General features: G+C 44.9%; 1 protein-coding gene across 1 annotated transcript; it reads right to left on the bottom strand.

Annotated features, from left to right (window-relative positions):
• Positions 1 to 11,717: 11,717 nt before the first annotated feature.
• LOC117650114 lies at positions 11,718 to 16,763 on the bottom strand. The gene is made up of 2 exons (XM_034393435.1): positions 16,621 to 16,763; positions 11,718 to 12,828 (listed from the first exon to the last, which is right to left on the bottom strand). Exons 1-2 carry the CDS (start codon positions 16,646 to 16,648, stop codon positions 12,431 to 12,433), a joined length of 426 nt encoding a protein of 141 aa, XP_034249326.1. The 5' UTR covers positions 16,649 to 16,763; the 3' UTR covers positions 11,718 to 12,430.
• Positions 16,764 to 16,769: the final 6 nt, after the last annotated feature.

Below are 16,769 nucleotides of genomic sequence, written 5' to 3' on the forward strand. Positions count from 1 at the left end.
TAAGTATTGTCAGCTTATGAGAGAAACAAATAAGCAGCTCAGCTCGCACTATGACTCTGTAGCATATAAGGCACAACTGTTAAGGCGCAAAAGGACGACAAACCCGCTAGCATTTATTGGTGATCTTTTGGGCTGGTGTTGCTCAATCGCAACAAAGGGCGATCTGACTGTGGCACTGGAGAATGATGAGTTAATCCAAGCTCAACTTGATAGTATTTTTGAAGCGTTTGACGATGTAGTAAATGTTACAAAATTAAACAATGCGAAATGGACCGAATTCGCGGGAACAGTACACTCTAGGTTTATAGACATCGATGAGACTCTAACTAAAATTTTAAACTCAAAGTCAATAATGATTGACTGGTTCACCCACGTTACTATAAGATCAATCTCCAGCACCACAGAAATGATCATAAAATTATTGATGGCAGAACGTTTGGATCAGATTTATAACTCCTGTACCCAAAATCAAATTCCGTTAAGTGTCATCCCTCCAGATATGTTATTAGATGAAATAGAACTGCTAAATGAAAAATTAAGACCCAAAGCTGAAATTGCCATAACTAGCCCATCAGCCATGTACAAGTTAAAAATAGTAAATTGTATTTTTAAGGAAAAAACGTTAGAAGTAGTAGTTAAATATCCGGTTCGAAGTACGGGGGAACATTGGAAAGTGGTAGACATAGAACCGACACCTTTTGCTTATAAAAATTATGTGTGCAAAATTCTGTCAGAGCCCACAATGATCTTAACGAATTCTAGTAGTATCAGATTGCTTTCGGATCAACAACGAGCGGATTGTCTCCAAAATCTAATTTGCCCAATTCCTAGGGAGACATCGTTTCATTCAGGATTGGGCGAATGTGTTAGTAGCATCTACAGTAAACAGAGTAAAAGTTTAGAATTAATGAGGAAAGCGTGCCAATTTCATTGTACCCCTTACTATGGACCGGAAGTGCTAAATTTAGGATTAAACGACTATGTAATTGTTCACTCCAAACACAGACTGATAGTTGAATGCCCAAACTCTGTTGTAGCGCTGGAAGCAGTGCCTGTAGGAGCCACCAAAATTAATATCCCGTGCGACTGTATCCTGAGGCACGGAACTTCAATACTTATTGAAAAGCAATATCCGTGTGACCCTCGTCTTAGTAATGTGTTTAACAGAACTGTAATATTGCCATCACTCTGGTCCAAGACAAATAGGCCATGGAGTGCTGATCCTGAAAAGTTCACACATCCGGCTGTAGCCGTTTCGCATGTGGTTTCCAAAAATTTGTCGTTCACGCTACCGGACTTTGTTTTTGTGACCGCGCCACAGAAGCCGTCACAAAAAGTGAGCAATGTCATTCCAGATAATCAGCTGGGCGTTTATGTGTTCTGTTTCGTCATTTTAGTTATCCAGATATTAATTATTATATGGCTAGTAATTTTACAATTATCGTGCGGCAAAAATTCGAAACCGACAAAGATCAATAGCAAAAGGCCAAGACAACGGCGCAATGTAGAACCCGAGCCCGACGAGATTGAACTTGATAATTTCAGGACTCATTTCGCAAGACGACTTTAGTGTATACGTAGGGCACTGGTTGGCGTGTGTGCTTGGGAACAAAACTCCTGTGTGGCTGTCATCATGATCGATCGGCTAAGGACGTAACAGCGAGGATGCCCAAATCAACGAGCACCCGGTCAAGATCAACAAACTTCAAATCCATTTTTTTTCTTAAGGCTGTCAAGTCGCTACGAGGAGACACAGCTGGCGAATTCCCCAGCTGCCCAAGCCAAGTCCTACGGGAGGCGGCCGGACGGAATTGAGAAGGCGTTTGGCGCACTCTTTCCCAGCCGAGGGGCCTACTAAAACCACGCAAAAACGCTAAAATTGATTGTTACTCCATAATTTTTTTTATCTTCATAACAATTTAAAAAAAAAATGCATAAAAAATTAAAAGCGTTGCGTTGGCCATCGAGGGAAGCCCAGGCGTAGCCACCCCGAGTTGCGTAGCAAGGCAGGGGTGCGCTGCGGGAGACGCGTAAGCCTACAGCGTAGCAATGTCTCTGTCCAGGCAGAGTGTCGAAATTACCACTCTCCTGCGGCACTGGCCCATCACAGCATATCACGTGGGAAGAAGAATCGGCCCCACGGCAGCGAAGTTATCCGAGCTATTCAGCCACACGGGAGTAGGCGTCCCTGCCGCTTTGCTAACCAGTAAGAAGAAAGCTACGTGCAAGGCCCTTATTTCTCTCTGTTTATTATGTCGATCTTGTTGCTTTTGTTAAATACCTGATGTAATCCCATCTAACCAATTTAAGGAAAAGAAAAATGGGTTTTTCTTCCCAATCAGAATAAGTAAGTTTAGTTATAATTAGGATAAGAAAAAAAAGGGATAATAATTAGGATTAAGGTCGGACCCCACACCACCGATTAGGAATTTCTTTTTCGGATTTTGTAACTCTAAATTTTTGTTTTTTTTTGTTTTTGACAGTTTAAAGTTAGGGGAAATCTTTTTTTCTTTCAAGCATGAATTGAAAAAAAAAATTTAAATTTAAGGGTCGAGGCGACAGTGTTTCATGCGGGGCGGATGTTGCGGGCCCCCGCGACTGGCAATCGGCGTGAGCCCGCCGCGACGCCCCGTATTGCTGACGCTAATAGAAAACCCTTCCAGCGGTTCCGATGCGGAGCGACAGGGAAGAGCAGCCGAGGCACTGGCTCGCATCGGCCCGCTGGAGGGGACGGCGCGGCAGTCGCGTCCAGACCGATTAACTGTAAGGTGCGTGTGGGGCCACCCCTGGAACTTAACGAGAGAATACACCACGATAAAACCAAGCCAAGTCTAGCCTTGAGTTACCCGAACCATACCACCGAAACAGCCCCTGCTTACACTTGAGTACTTCAGAGTATTGAAGTGGCATCGCAGAATAGCCGCTCAGCCCCAAAAGTGAGTTTATGTTCGTCAATTTCACTTAAATATAGCCTTTTAGATTAATGTAGCTTATCGGACTTGAAATTTTCTATAGATTCAGGACTGGATTTCATGTATGCCGATCATTTTCAGCTAAGTTCAAATTGGAGAAAGGTGGCTCAAACCCTAATTTGGGAGAAGATGGAATGCCGTTTTCCCACAACTGTGCACTGGCCAATCTTTAGTATGGTTCTTCGAAATAAATAGGCTTCATTGAGGCCCCAACTTCATTTTTCCAGAGTGTTAAAAAGTATTTTAGTTCACTGAGATTCCAAACTCTATGAGTATAACACCTATGGCGCAATGCATTGAGATATTACACCATACGTGCAATGACACAGCCATATTGCACCTTACGTGCAATGCGTCCCGAAAATGCCTTATGACAATGCATGGGAAGGCATTGCAAAAGCATTGCACCAATGAGATATTTTGCGTTAGTGAAGAAGAGAAAGAAGATGCGGCGGTGGGGGTACCCGAGAGAAAATTATAGGCTGCAGATTGGCTGCAGGCTGGCTTCCTCCGGGTGCCTGAGAGCGCTCGGATGGATCTCGGATGGCTGCAGACATTGGCTGTATTCGGACATACGTCAGCCAAAATCCAGCCATCCACAGCCGCTGCAGCCTCTCTGGCTGCACCTGCCAGCCATTGAAGTGTCCCTTTGGAGCCGAGTCGGCCCTGCCCCCGCTGCTCTAGGCTGCACCCCGCAGCCTACGGGATGCTCTAGGCAGCCTTCCTTCGCGGGCCACGCTGCCCCCAGCAGCCACGAGGCTGCGAGGCGCTGCTCTAAGCTGCACCCCGCAGCCTTCAGGATGCCCCAGGCAGCTTTCCTTCGCCCGGGCCACGCTGCCCCCGGAAGCCTAGAGGCTGTGAGCGCTGCTGTAGGCTGCACCCCGCAGCCTTCAGGATGCTCCAGGCAGCCTTCTTTCGCCCGGGCCACGCTGCCCCTGGCAGCTATGAAGCTGCGGGTCACAGCCACATCTCGGCTGCAACCTGCAGCTTCGTGGATGCCATCGGCAGCACCCATATCGCTACTAGGCTTCACTCCTTAGTACATGAAGGTCCCCATGACGACCTTTGAGGGTGCCTGTTATGCCCTTTGAAGTTCTGTGGATCCTTTAGTAGATTTTTTAGGGTCCCAACACCGTTCCAGATCCAAATCCGCTAAGTAATTTCATCTAGGACTTTCCGTTCCCGAGATATCAAAGATAACAAAAAAGTGTCCCGATTTTTACGAAACTTGGATGGCTTATGTATGTTAACGTATTCAACTCAAATATCAGCATACCACGTACCCATTCTATTTTTTCTATTTTTTATAACCCTTTAATCAAGGGGTGCGCCTGAATACCGCCAGCATCCACCATGCTGCATCCGTAGCCTACAGCCATTGCAGCCTACGTGGCTGGAAAGTGCAGCCGCGGCCAGGCTGTCGCTGGCAGCCAGCACGCTGCGACGCGCAGCGTGCAGCCTACAGCCATTGCAGCCCGCCTGGCTGCGAAGTCCAGCCGCGGCCTGGCTGCCGCCAGCAGCCAACACGCTGCGACGCGCAGCCTACAGCCATTGCAGCCTTCGTGGCTGTAAGGTGCAGCCGCGGCCCGGCTGGCGCCAGAAGCCAACACGCTGCGACGCGCAGCCTACAGCCACTGCAGCTAAGTTGGCTGTGCGTGGCAGCGTTTATAGGCTGCTTCGGGCAGCCAGAAGGCTTCTGTGCGCAGCTTCTGAAGCGTTCCACAGCCAAAGCGCTCCGTGAAACAGCCAGACCAGCCATTGCAGCGTGCATTAGGGTGTTTCACTTTTGCAAAAAGTTTCGAAATCTTATGACCGCCGGGTGAAAATTGATTTTATATCCAAACAAGCTAGGACCCGCCCTTCCGTCGAACCGAGTTGCCAGCTCCGCTTCGCTGCGCCGGCAACTCGGTTCGACAGGGGGCCGGCCCAGCTTGGCCTGCCGGCGGCCTTTTCTCGGGCCTTCGGCCCTCGCATCAGACCCAACTTGGCCAGTCGAAGGCCCGGGCCTTCGGCCCGCTCGCATCACACACCCCGTGAGCGGGTAAAGCACAGTTATCGATGTACCATCGTGACTTAGGCCCGCCCTTCTATTCACAATATGCAATAGTCCTTACACTTTTTAGCAGATGACACCGTTGCTAAAGCAAAAGCAAGCTATACAATTGCAATGAAGGTGTCAGCTTGCTTTTACTCTCGAGATAGTTTTAAGGCGGGGCGGGACCGTGCGTGCGTCTGTGAGTGAAGCCGGCGTGCGTGAAGCCGGCCTGGGCCGGCAAAGGGCATGGCCTGGGGCCGCCCCCCCCCCCCCTTCTACCCCCCCGCCGCCAGCGCTGGGCGCAGGGCGCGGCGTGCTGCGTGCCTAGGCAAGGCTCGGCCGGCTCGGCTCGGCTCTCAAGCAGGGGCCTAGCGTGGCCTGCTCAGCTCGTACCGCCTTCGGAGCTAGGTCGGCTTCGCTCGGCCGATACCGATGCAGGATGCAGCGCGACCCCGCCGCCGGCGACGCCGCATGCCGCTGGAGGCGAGGGGAGCGGGGGCCTCGCACGCACTGAACAACAACAGTGTCGCCGGCTGGCCCGAAGGAGCGCGTTGCGTGTGTGGAGTACACAGACAAGATGGGAAGAAGCACGTGAAGCGGCAATCACTGCCCAAAGCTATGGCCCCCAGGAAGCTGACCGAAGAACAACGAGAGCGTAAACGTCAAAGGGCCCGGCAGCTATGAAGTGATAAACAAGCATATTAAAATAAACATTCTCATTAGAATGTCATCTGCTTCCACGTTAGCGTTAGCGTTTTTACTCCAACTGTCCTTAGAATATGCCCATTACATTTGTCTCTTCGCCCTCATTCCGAAAATACCCATATTTGCCATGCTACTGCAACTCCTTGCAATAGAGGCACAGCAGGAGCGCAAAACGAGTCCGTCGCACTTTTCCCCATAACTCATGAAGCCGGGCTCCTGGACCCCCCTTCCGACCCCTCGTTGAAGAGGTCTTGCCAAGACCTATCCAAAACTTAAGTAAAAATTTTCAGTCGGTCGACCCCCTTTTTTCAAGATCCTGATGTGACTAATAGACGAAGTCGGGCTCCTGGACCCCCTTTCCGACCCCTCGTTGAAAAGGTCTTGCTGAGACCAATCGAAATCTGCAATAATTTTTTTAGTCGGTCGACCCCCTTTTTTTAAGATCCTGATCTGGCAAACTCGTAAAAGCGGCCGATGGGGGCGGGACCAGGTCCATTCATCTTGTCTTGTCGCCCCGATTCCAAAAATACCCCTATGTGCCCTGCTAGCACCAATAATGGCGGAAATCCCCCTCCCGCTCATGTAAACCATGATGCACCTGCAGCAGCCCTTGTGCGACCCGGACGGGATTTGCACCACCGGATTATTTGTTTGGACGGTACTCCTGAAGTACCCTCCAAATCTGGTTACTCTAGCTCAACTCCTTCCTTGTACACAGACGCCAACAACAACAACAACAACAACTACAACAACACACAGACACAAAGGCAAATGCATAGGCCCTCCCCCTATTTTTTGAATAGAAGGGCGGGCCAAAAAAAAGTTTACGTGTTTCGGGGTTTTCCAAATTTCGCAAAATTAGAGGTCGCTCAACGCCTTTGAAAAATTTAGGCTGTTTTTACTTAAGTCCAAAATGCTGAAATCGTCAATTATTGACCGATTTGGACCATTCTAGGCTCATTTGAAAGGTTTTGAGCTGTACTTTGAGAATCTGCGCCCAGAAATTCGATTGGGGTCGTTTGTTAGGCTACAGAGCGACGTTTGTGTTTTTCAAGGCCCTAATTGCAACTTTGCGCGACTGTATCTTCTGCAGTTAAAAACCGATTTTCTGCCGCGATATCTCAAAATGACCGTCAGAGTCTCCCCTTTTCAGCGGTGTGCTTGGATTGTCATTTGAAGCATTTGCCTAGTTTCTATGAGGCTCGAAGTACAGATTTGCGACAAATTTTCACGTTTACCGTACTTTTCTTGGATGAAAAGTGTACTGACGAGAGCCGATCTTCGCTTTCACCCCTATTTTCAGTTGCGCATGATGCTTTTACCGCCTCAAAGCCGGCTGGTGCTGCTACATTGGCTCCAGGGACATATTAATAGCGTTCGATGTTGAAATCTCATTTTTAGGTCAGTGCGCCCCTCAAAAAAAAACCTTTAAAATTTGGTAAATTTTCATAACATTTTTAAAAAAATTTTTAAAAAAAATAAATTATAAGAAGCCTTTTTATAAAGGCTTATAAGCCCCTTTTTTAAAGGGTTTAATTGCCCCTTTAATATCTGGGTAATTACTGTTTATTAAGGTGTTTTTATAAAAAAACTTTTATAAAAAGTAATGATGACATTACAACGCGTTATAAGCAGATTCAAATTTTAAAAAATCTTATAACTCCAATAAAAACTGTCGCATCAGCAAGAAAAAGTGCCCCCTCATCAATGACAGGGGGGGGTAGAGGCATCGGTATGATGCCTATAAGCGCCAAAATTTCAAAGTGATGTAGAAGTGACTTCACATCCTTAAAACACGAGAGGGAACCCGCCTGCCCCAATGCTTTTCCTACCCGGAGCTACAACCGAGAAGTAATTTCGCTAGCGACACGCAGCGCCATCTAGCGGAAAACAAAGTAACATGAAAATTAAAAAGGAATTTGTACTATCTTATACACTTTATGGCGGGTCCTCGGTACTTTGTAACGCTTTATAAAACTAAAAGCCTTAAAAAAATTATGTTAACTGTTACAAGAAATTTATAGAATAAAAGCGCTTTTAAAAAATTTTTGATAAAATTTTTATTTTAACTTATAATGTTTAAATTTAAAATTTTTTTTACGAGGGGCTTCTACCCCTTCTATGGTTTAACGTCTCCCCGACATCCCAAAACAGACTTCAAATTCACATTTTCCGAAACTGTGGTTAAGTCTATTTTTATAAAAAGGTGGTCAACGCCTTTGTGGATAGGTGTCTATTTGCCCGGGTTTCTACCGATAAGAGCTAGATAGCAAGCAACACTCTTTATGGTTAAATACTTTTTCAGGGGATTTCACAGTGCCCACTGTCTTGGCCCCATGGAGCTATTGCTGAGCTAAAAGTCAACCTGCCCATAATGATTTTCACCAACACTTCACTGTAAAGATAAATTTTCGGAATATACGAAGAAGCCTCTGGCGAAGATTTTAGCCAGAGCACTTCTGTGAATTCACGAATAATCTTGGTAATTTACAAATGTTCCTCGTAAATCCACGAACATTCATCGTGAATTATTTAGATTATTCGTATATACACGAAGATTCACAGTTGTTCGTAAAAACAACCATAAACAACCATTTATAACCAAAGAGTGTTGCTTGCTATCTAGCTTTTATCGGTAGAAACCGGTCAAATAGACTCCTATCCACAAAGGCGTTGACCACCTTTTGATACAAAATAGACTTAACCACAGTTTCGGAAAAATGTGAATTTGAAGTCTGTTTTGGGATGTCGGGGGAGACTTTTAAACCATAGAAGGTGTAGAAGCACTGACCTAAAATGAGATTTCAACATCGAACGCTTTTAAATATGTCCCTGGAGCCAATGGAGCAGCACCAGTCGGCTTTGAGGCGGTAAAAGCTCATGCGCAACTGAAAATAGGGGTGAAAGCGAAGATCGGCTCTCGTCAGTACACTTTTCATCCAAGAAAAGTACGGTAAACGTGAAAATTTGTCGCAAATCTGTAAGGGAGTATGGGGCGATTTGTAACAGATTTTGGAATCCTCTATACAAAATTAAGAACATTCTGCATATCGCTGTCAAACTTGTGCCAGTTCAGCAGTCTGACCCTTTATCTAGACTGTGCAGCTCCATTGGATCAATCTGGAATCCGTAATCTTTGAAATCTAAGACGCTTTCCAAACCCTTGCGAGCTGTTACAATCGCCCCAGCATGGGGTGATTTGTAAAAGCCATGGGGCTTTTCATGACATCCTACACATTAAATGAAAATCGTCGGGAATGTTATCCCTCCACAGTTGTTCTTTGGATGTCCTGCAGACGCCTTAAAATCTGCATTACAAGCTGCCGCTGACCGCCTCAGCATTAAATGACCGGCTATGTCAACCCTAACCTCACTTTTTTCAATTTTGGAGGAAAGAATAGAAAACTCACTTAAAATGCATTTTGAGCTTGTAAATGTATTGGAATTAGGCAGCAGATGATACGAGAAAAAATTCAAACTTTTATTGCAAAAACTACTTAAATTCTTGTTTTTACGGGTCTGTTACGAATCACCCCCAAAAGCCGGCTACGCAAGAAATACGTCCCTAACTATCACTGGACAAAGTAAAAAACTTGTGCCACGTGGTTACATTGTAAAGGGGGCACGCTTCGAGGCCCCAACGGTACTTCGATGGTGATTCATACCTGGGCGCCTCAGACAGAAACTTCCTTAACTCAAAATAAAATATTTGCCTGTTTTCGGTGCACCCTATATTTTAGACGCCCTCCAAAACTATACCTGAGCACCGATCACATCCGCTTCGATTGTTCAAGGCCCCCTTCTTGAAGCGAAAGAGGGGCCATACTCAGATTTTCCTCTGCTCCCCCACTTAAATATAAACGCATTTGTTACGAATCGCCCCTGTTACAAATCGCCCTATACTCCCTTACTTCGAGCCTCATAGAAACTAGGCAAATGCTTCAAATGACAATCCAAGCACACCGCTGAAAAGGGGAGACTCTGACGGTCATTTTTAGATATCGCGGCAGAAAATCGGTTTAAACTGCAGAAGATACAGTCGCGCAAAGTTGCAATTAGGGCCTTGAAAAAAACAAACGTCGCTCTGTACCCAAAAACGACCCCAATCGAATTTTTGGGCGCAGATTCTCAAAGTACAGCTCAAAAACCCTTTTAAATGAGCCTAGAATGGTCCAAATCGGTCAATAATTGACGATTTCAGCATTTTTGGGCTTAAGTAACACAGCCTAAATTTTTTAAAGGCGTTGAGCGACCTCTAATTTTGCGAAATTTGGAAAACCCCGAAACACGTAAACTTTTTTTTTTGATATAAAATCAATTTTCACCCGGCGGTCATAAGATTTCGAAACTTTTTGCAAAAGTGAAACACCCTAAGCGTGCATGGCTGCAAGTCCAGGACATCGCTATGGCTGCGACATGGCTGCAACGCAGCCACGGCAGCCTTGCATACAGCCAAAAAACGGTCCATACAGCCATGCGTCAGCCAAACGTCAGCCATCTGCAGCCTTCTATTTTTACTCGGGTAGAACATAACCAACCCCATTTGTTTAGGCACTTAGTCGCTTGCGGGGGGGGGGGGGGTGGGGGGCCCTCATGCCCGCGAAACAAATGAGGGTTTTTTGATGTTCTACCCCTACCGCCGCATCTTCTTCTTTATCTTCTTTTACTATCGCAAAATACCTCATTGGTGCAATGAAAACGTCAAATGCATTGCACCAATGCTGCTATACTCAAAGCGTTTGGATTCTCAGCGTTTTGCGGGATTTAAGGGGGGACCCTGGTGAAACTTTCAAGTAGGCTTCAAAATAATCCCAGGAAGTTGAAACTTTGCTTAATTATTAGGTTCATTATGGTGAGTTTTCCCAAAAAAAAATTCAATCCAAAATGTTGAACGGTCTCTGAGAAAGTGGCTTTTTAGTGTTTTTTGGAGCTTGGGGAAAAATCTTCCCGCGTCTTTTATTGGGACGGAAAGTCTTGAAATTTTTTTTGGGGTTTTCCTAAAGATGTATAGAAAAGATTTTAGTGACGGAATTTTCAAATTTAACTTCTGTCCCGAGATATGAGTTTTCAAATTTTAACATTAAAACAAGTGATATTTTTTCCCTTTTTCAAACTTTTAGGTGTGTTTTTTAAAAAAGTAGGGCTGATATCAAGATTCCGTCACTAAAATTTGTCGACAAGTCATCAATGAATAGAGTCCATGCAAGACGACTCATGTAGGTGTCAACCAGGAACGCAGGAAGTCTTTCTACGACAAAATTTTTTGTCGACTGAGCAAAGCTGTGAAGTTGAGCGTAGAAGCCAACGACAACTGATCTCAATGCTATTTCCTTCCAAATGATAAAGAAACTACCCACTTAGCTTAAAGGTGTTCAACCTGTTGAATCTGAAACCTTCTATGCACATTTTTATCTATGAACTTTGAAAATACTATTTTTTGGAATTTTGGCGATTTTTTCACCAGGGTCCCCCCTTAAGGGGGAGAAAGTTTATCAATGCGAGCCTGTGTAAATGTTAAAGCCAGGGCCCTGTAACTCTCGGGGCTAAAAAATATGGCGGTAAAACGCAACGGGGAACCCAGTCGTACCAATTATTACCAATTATTTAACTATCAAAGGAGGCATCCATTGGAACCAATAATATCATATGTTGGTTTGATCATTCTGCCTCTTCATGGGACTAACTTCAATAATTTTTTAATGAAACAGTTTTTGATATTGAAAATCGAAGTTGTTATGAAATAGATCCCCAAGGAGGGTTCCCCAGCTCCTGTCCCAAGTGCCAGAGTTACAGGGGCCTGGTTGAAGCTGAGATCATCAGTAAACTTCAAAATACTACAATGAGGAGACTTTTTAAATTGACAGTCATTGGTTAAAAGGTCTCAACAGCTGGACTAAGGGTGAGCAATTCAATGCAACTGTTACTGCTAACAACGTTATGCTTCATTACCCTGTATTACAGTATATATACTTATTAAATATTTAATTTGGAAGAAAAAGAAAGGATTATGTTAAGAAGAATTTATCTTTATAAAATAGATTCCACAAATTAATAAACAATACAGAATACAGCTTCCAAATATGAGCAAACGCAATGATATTCCAGACGGCGTTGCATTTATTAGAACGTGAAACATATAATCACTCCATAAAATACAGTCACAACCGTTGAAATTTCAGTCCTCCACATTCGGTCAAAAAATAGAAATTGTGACTCCCAGGAAACAAGAGGGACAGAGACAGTAAAGCGGTCACGAAATAATGAATGATCGCCTGCTGTCAAAAGGCCCGCCGCCGGGCTCGAGTTTTTGATAGAAACTCTGCGTGAGTGTGTGTGTGTAACTTTCTAAGTTGAAACGAATATGACATGGTCTGATGAACAATGTGACTCGATTCACGGTGAGACGGCAAATTGATACAATGCCAGCGCATTTTATCACTTGCTGTGCACAAGATTAAGAGAATCAAACATGCATAATGCTTGCATCTAAACGAAACGAAAGCTACAACAGTCAGTGTAAAGGAACAGAGCTACGAAGTTACGGAGAATATCGATAAGTCAGTGCAGTGCATCTGAGCAAACGCAACAATCATGAAAATAAGAACCCTACGATCATCAACTGAGATCTGCCATCGACGCAGGAGCGCTCGGGCAACTCCAGTGCGTGAACCTGGGGACACACGTGGAAGTTCACGACATAGAGGTCATGCGAAGTGAGCTAGGATGCACTGCCGTCGCCGCCGGGCTGCTTGACCCCAGCAACGCGGCGGACTCCGCGGAGTGTTGCGCGAGCCGGAGTCTTCTTCCGGCAGAAGCAGTCTCCGCTGTGACCGCCGCAGCGAGTGACTCTCAGGGCGTCGACGCTGCCCCGAAGGAAGCCCAGCACCCTGGCGCCATGGAGGCCCTCACTCGCCACTCGGACCAGACAAATGTCGAGGATGCCGTTGCTGTCGAGGAACACGGCGCCCGGCTCGAACATCTGTCCCGCCCGGCACGACGGCAGCTTGTCCATGGCGGCGGCGAGGTTCGCGCTGGGGTCCAGGTCGACGTGCGCCATCTTGAACTCCTCGTCGAACTCCAGGGTCGCGCCGTCGAGTGCTTCCCAGAGGACTGTCACTGAAATTCAAAGTGACACAACAGACTTAATTTAGGCGCACTGCGAGAAAAAAGTACGGAACATGTCTGGTCAATAATTGTCCGTACGGAACTTCCGTACATTTTTTCCGAACCAGATTACATGAGTTCTTATGGGACAAGTAAGGACGTTCCGTACTGTTTTCCGTACTTCCGTACCATTTTCGTCGGTACATTTTCCGTACAAAACCACGGAATTTTTTACAGTACGAAAAGAGACGGTACGTAAATGTATCACCATATAGAAAGCGAGGAGTGAATCACTCAGCGTTCTAGTGTACACATGAGTACGGATGAGTACACCTTACTAAGCTAATACATTTCACATACTTCAACGATTTAGACTCCTTTTAACGTATCAAACGACACGCAACGCCAAATCATGCAAAAAAATTGGCCTAATTACATGTTAATTTGTACATGCCAGTGCAATAGTGATTCACCTCTCGATAAAAGAATACTCGGGCTTGCCCTTGCCTTCACCCTGCCGCTGACACGAAACAAAGGGTCCTATCATACCGTTCCGGAAGAGAAAAATATCAAAGAATATGACTGATTTCAGTTAGAGTGGACTAAATTTTCACTCATCCGATTGTTTAAGGACAACCATTTTTTAAGAGTGTAAACGAGGGTGACAGACGGGGCTGCTATGCTGCAAAACGTAGTCAAGGGATCACTTTTAGATGACTCGAAGCTACTTTGGCCACTTGTTTAGGATTTACACTATAAATATGCGCTTTTCTAATAAAGTGGCCCACAATGGATCTTTTAAGGTTAAAAATTAATTGTGGGTCACATTTTTGAAAATTCCACATTAAGGCCTTTAATTTTGACCTGGTGACAAAAGTGCATGTGCGGCCTTTAACTATGGTCCTTGGACTACGTTTTGCAGCATAGTAGCCCCGTCTATCATCCATATTCACTAAGCTGTGGCTGTTTTAAGAATAGTCTGTTTTGGCCCACAATTGATTTTTGGAACCAGTTGTGGGTCAGCATTGTAGAAAGCTCAAATTTGGATATGATTTGCTTAAATGCGAGAGGAATTCACTTTTGAATTTATTTTTCGGAATCGTGAAAACTGCAGGATCTGTAGCACAATGAATCAATTCTGGGTCATATCAATTGTGGGCCATTTCGTCTTTTTGCTTGTAAATAGACCACTTTCGCAAGATATTTTCTTATTTTTATTAATAAAAGGTCCCCGGTTCTCAATAAACCAAGCAGGCACGCTTTTCACTCAAAGAGGAAAAATACACTAACCGACATAAACAGGCTTATTTCACTGTGAGACAGATGTGAGTTAAACGTCCTGGACTAGAGACGAAACTTTTATAGTGCATATTCTAGGGCCGCCGGTGTGGTAGACAATCCAACACCACACCCTGTCATCGTGAGGTATTGCTACAGTTTATAATCTATTTCAGTCAGAATATTTAGTCTGTAGGGATTGATTTGACTCCTACAGGGCCGGACTGGCCTCGAGTGCCTAGCCTGCAGTTAGAGAGCGGTCCCCTTCCGGGCGCTATGTAAGCCCCGCAATGCCCCCTTCCCAACAAAAAAAGCCTTATGGCGGACCGGAAGTAAGAGCTAGCGTTGTCATTCGGGGCTGTAGCCTAAGCTTAACAACCTTCGTATCGTAGTACTATATGTGACTGAGCAGAAAAATGGAATTTACTGTGATACATCAGTCATTTAGAAGCGCAGAAAACAAAAAATATAAGAAAAACGACCGCAAAATTCGTCAAAAATAATGGGTCGGACATGGTACACTCTAAAAAAAGTTACAGAATTTTGTATCATTTTTGATGCAGGATTTTGTATTACCTGCATTGGTTACAAATATTTGTATAAGTGATATAGAATTTTGTATCAGATGTGCCGGTTACAGAAAAATGAATCATTTTGGAGCTTGATACAGAAATTTGTTACATGAAGGTTACAATATTATGTTTGTAACATAACTGATACAGAAAATTGTAACTGGATACTAAATTCTGTATCAGAGATTAAAACATAATGTTTTAACGGCAAAATTGAACAGCAGTGCCCATAGAGACAAGTTAAACTTAGAGTTTTCATGTGCTTTTATTTTTCCCGACTCTGAATAAGAGATTCAGTCTCGTGTATGCTTGGCTGGCAAGGCCTCCGTCCCTTACCACGCGCGCCTCATGTCACCGGCTACCTGCGCCGCTCCCTCCACGGCGTCCGCACAGCGCAGTTGGTAGCGTGGCGGGCCGCCAACCCAGAGTTAGGGGTTCGATTCCCGATTTCTCAGAGTACATCTGGGAAAGTTGTGACTCGAAGGATGGCATAAGGACCTTCAATCAGACCCACGGAGACTACGTTCGAACAAAATTCTCATTTTGAAGCTTGATTTGGAAGAATAACGACTGTTTACAAATTTTGTAACCGTTACGAAATTCTGTAACCAAGTTACAAAGAAAAAAAATTGTATCCATCGTGATACAAATTTCTGTAACACATGTTATTGAAAAAGCTGCGTAACCATGTTACAAAATTCTGTACTGATTTTTTTTAGAGTGTAGCGAACGCTACTTTGCCATCACCCGCGCACCATGGCATCGAATGATTTCGGCTGTACTATGGTAAATTTATGTTCCCTGACCTATTATGAACCTAAATCAGCAAAGACGTCCCGTTTTACCTCGTAATAGCTTCACGGTGATAATTTGAAAAACAAACGATTTTTCGCCTCGTTGGATGGGCGCTTTTTTCACGACTTTTTGAAGGGCCTTCCTTTGAAGCCTGATAGGAGCTGTTACAGTCGTCGCTTGGACATACACGCTATTTGGGGAGACAAAGAAAGGTTGGAGGAAGGTCTACCGCGAAATTCAAATCGATTCAATCTCCGTCGGGGTTGCGGTGACCCGTCGAAAAAAATGACCCACAATTGATTCGTGACCCACAATTGATTTTTTACCTAACCTTATGGGGTTGAAAATTCTTTAAGATTTTTCAACGGTTTAGACAAGATTATCACATTTCGGCGTGATTAAAAAATAGTATACTCTCTCACACTGAAAAAAATGTCTAGTAACGATAAACAGGATTCTGATACCAAATACCGACTGTTTGGTAGAATATAACTCAACTAGAATTCTGGTAAAAATACTAAACTGTTCATTACTGGGTTCACTACAATGTGATGCATGCAACTTGGAATAAGGGTCACGATAACATCTTATGCACGGCGAAAACGGTCCCTCGTCTATCCATAGCCTTCAGTAAATGCATTGACGATTTCGACGGTGGAAAAAAGGATCACTCATTTTCGGTCAAATATCGAAGTGTCACCTTTCTACGGTCTTTAATTTCAGTGCCGTAAACTGGGGTGACTTCGGCATCCTGGGTGATTTCGGCAGGCACTAAAACGCACGTAATGATAATTTGCACCTGTTCTAGAAGCACTTCGATCACCACCTTCATGTTCAACAGCAATCCAAACAATGATATGAACTCAATAGTGTATTTTAACGAATCCCTGGACCGGAAGTCAAAGAACAAAAGTAAGAGCCAAAACCACTTCTCCGCATGCTTAGACGCTGCCTCAGAGTGGAGGGGGGAACGTCTGCGCATGCGCAGAAGCGGTTTTGGTTCTTTTGTTCTTCGACTTCCGGTCCAGGGATTCATTAAAATACCCTATTTTTGCTTCAATATAGGTACTTTCGAGAGTGTCGAAGTTGCCTTGTGCGCCGAAGTATCACCCTCCATGCCATCACGTTTCTACGTATCCTTTACGGAGAGAAGGCTCACCTAGATTTACAGTGGCCCGTTCCATCATGGAGGCGGCCAGCGCGATGCGAATGATGCCGCCCTGGACGCCGCAGCCCTCGCCGTTGCATCCCTCCACCTCCAGCAGCAGCGCTGTGCCCTGGGCGACGAGTGCATTGACCGCTGCGTCC

Source organism: Thrips palmi, unplaced genomic scaffold (assembly GCF_012932325.1).
Source record: "Thrips palmi isolate BJ-2018 unplaced genomic scaffold, TpBJ-2018v1 HiC_scaffold_4, whole genome shotgun sequence".
Lineage (NCBI taxonomy): Eukaryota > Metazoa > Arthropoda > Insecta > Thysanoptera > Thripidae > Thrips > Thrips palmi.

Excerpts from the sequence above, each read along its gene's own strand:
- LOC117650114 (XM_034393435.1), bottom strand. The coding sequence starts at position 16,648 with ATGATGGAACGGGCCACTGTAAATCTAG. Across the intron at positions 12,829-16,620 it reads ACGGGCCACTGTAAATCTAG|TGACAGTCCTCTGGGAAGCA; the intron begins GTGAGCCTTCTC and ends TTTGAATTTCAG.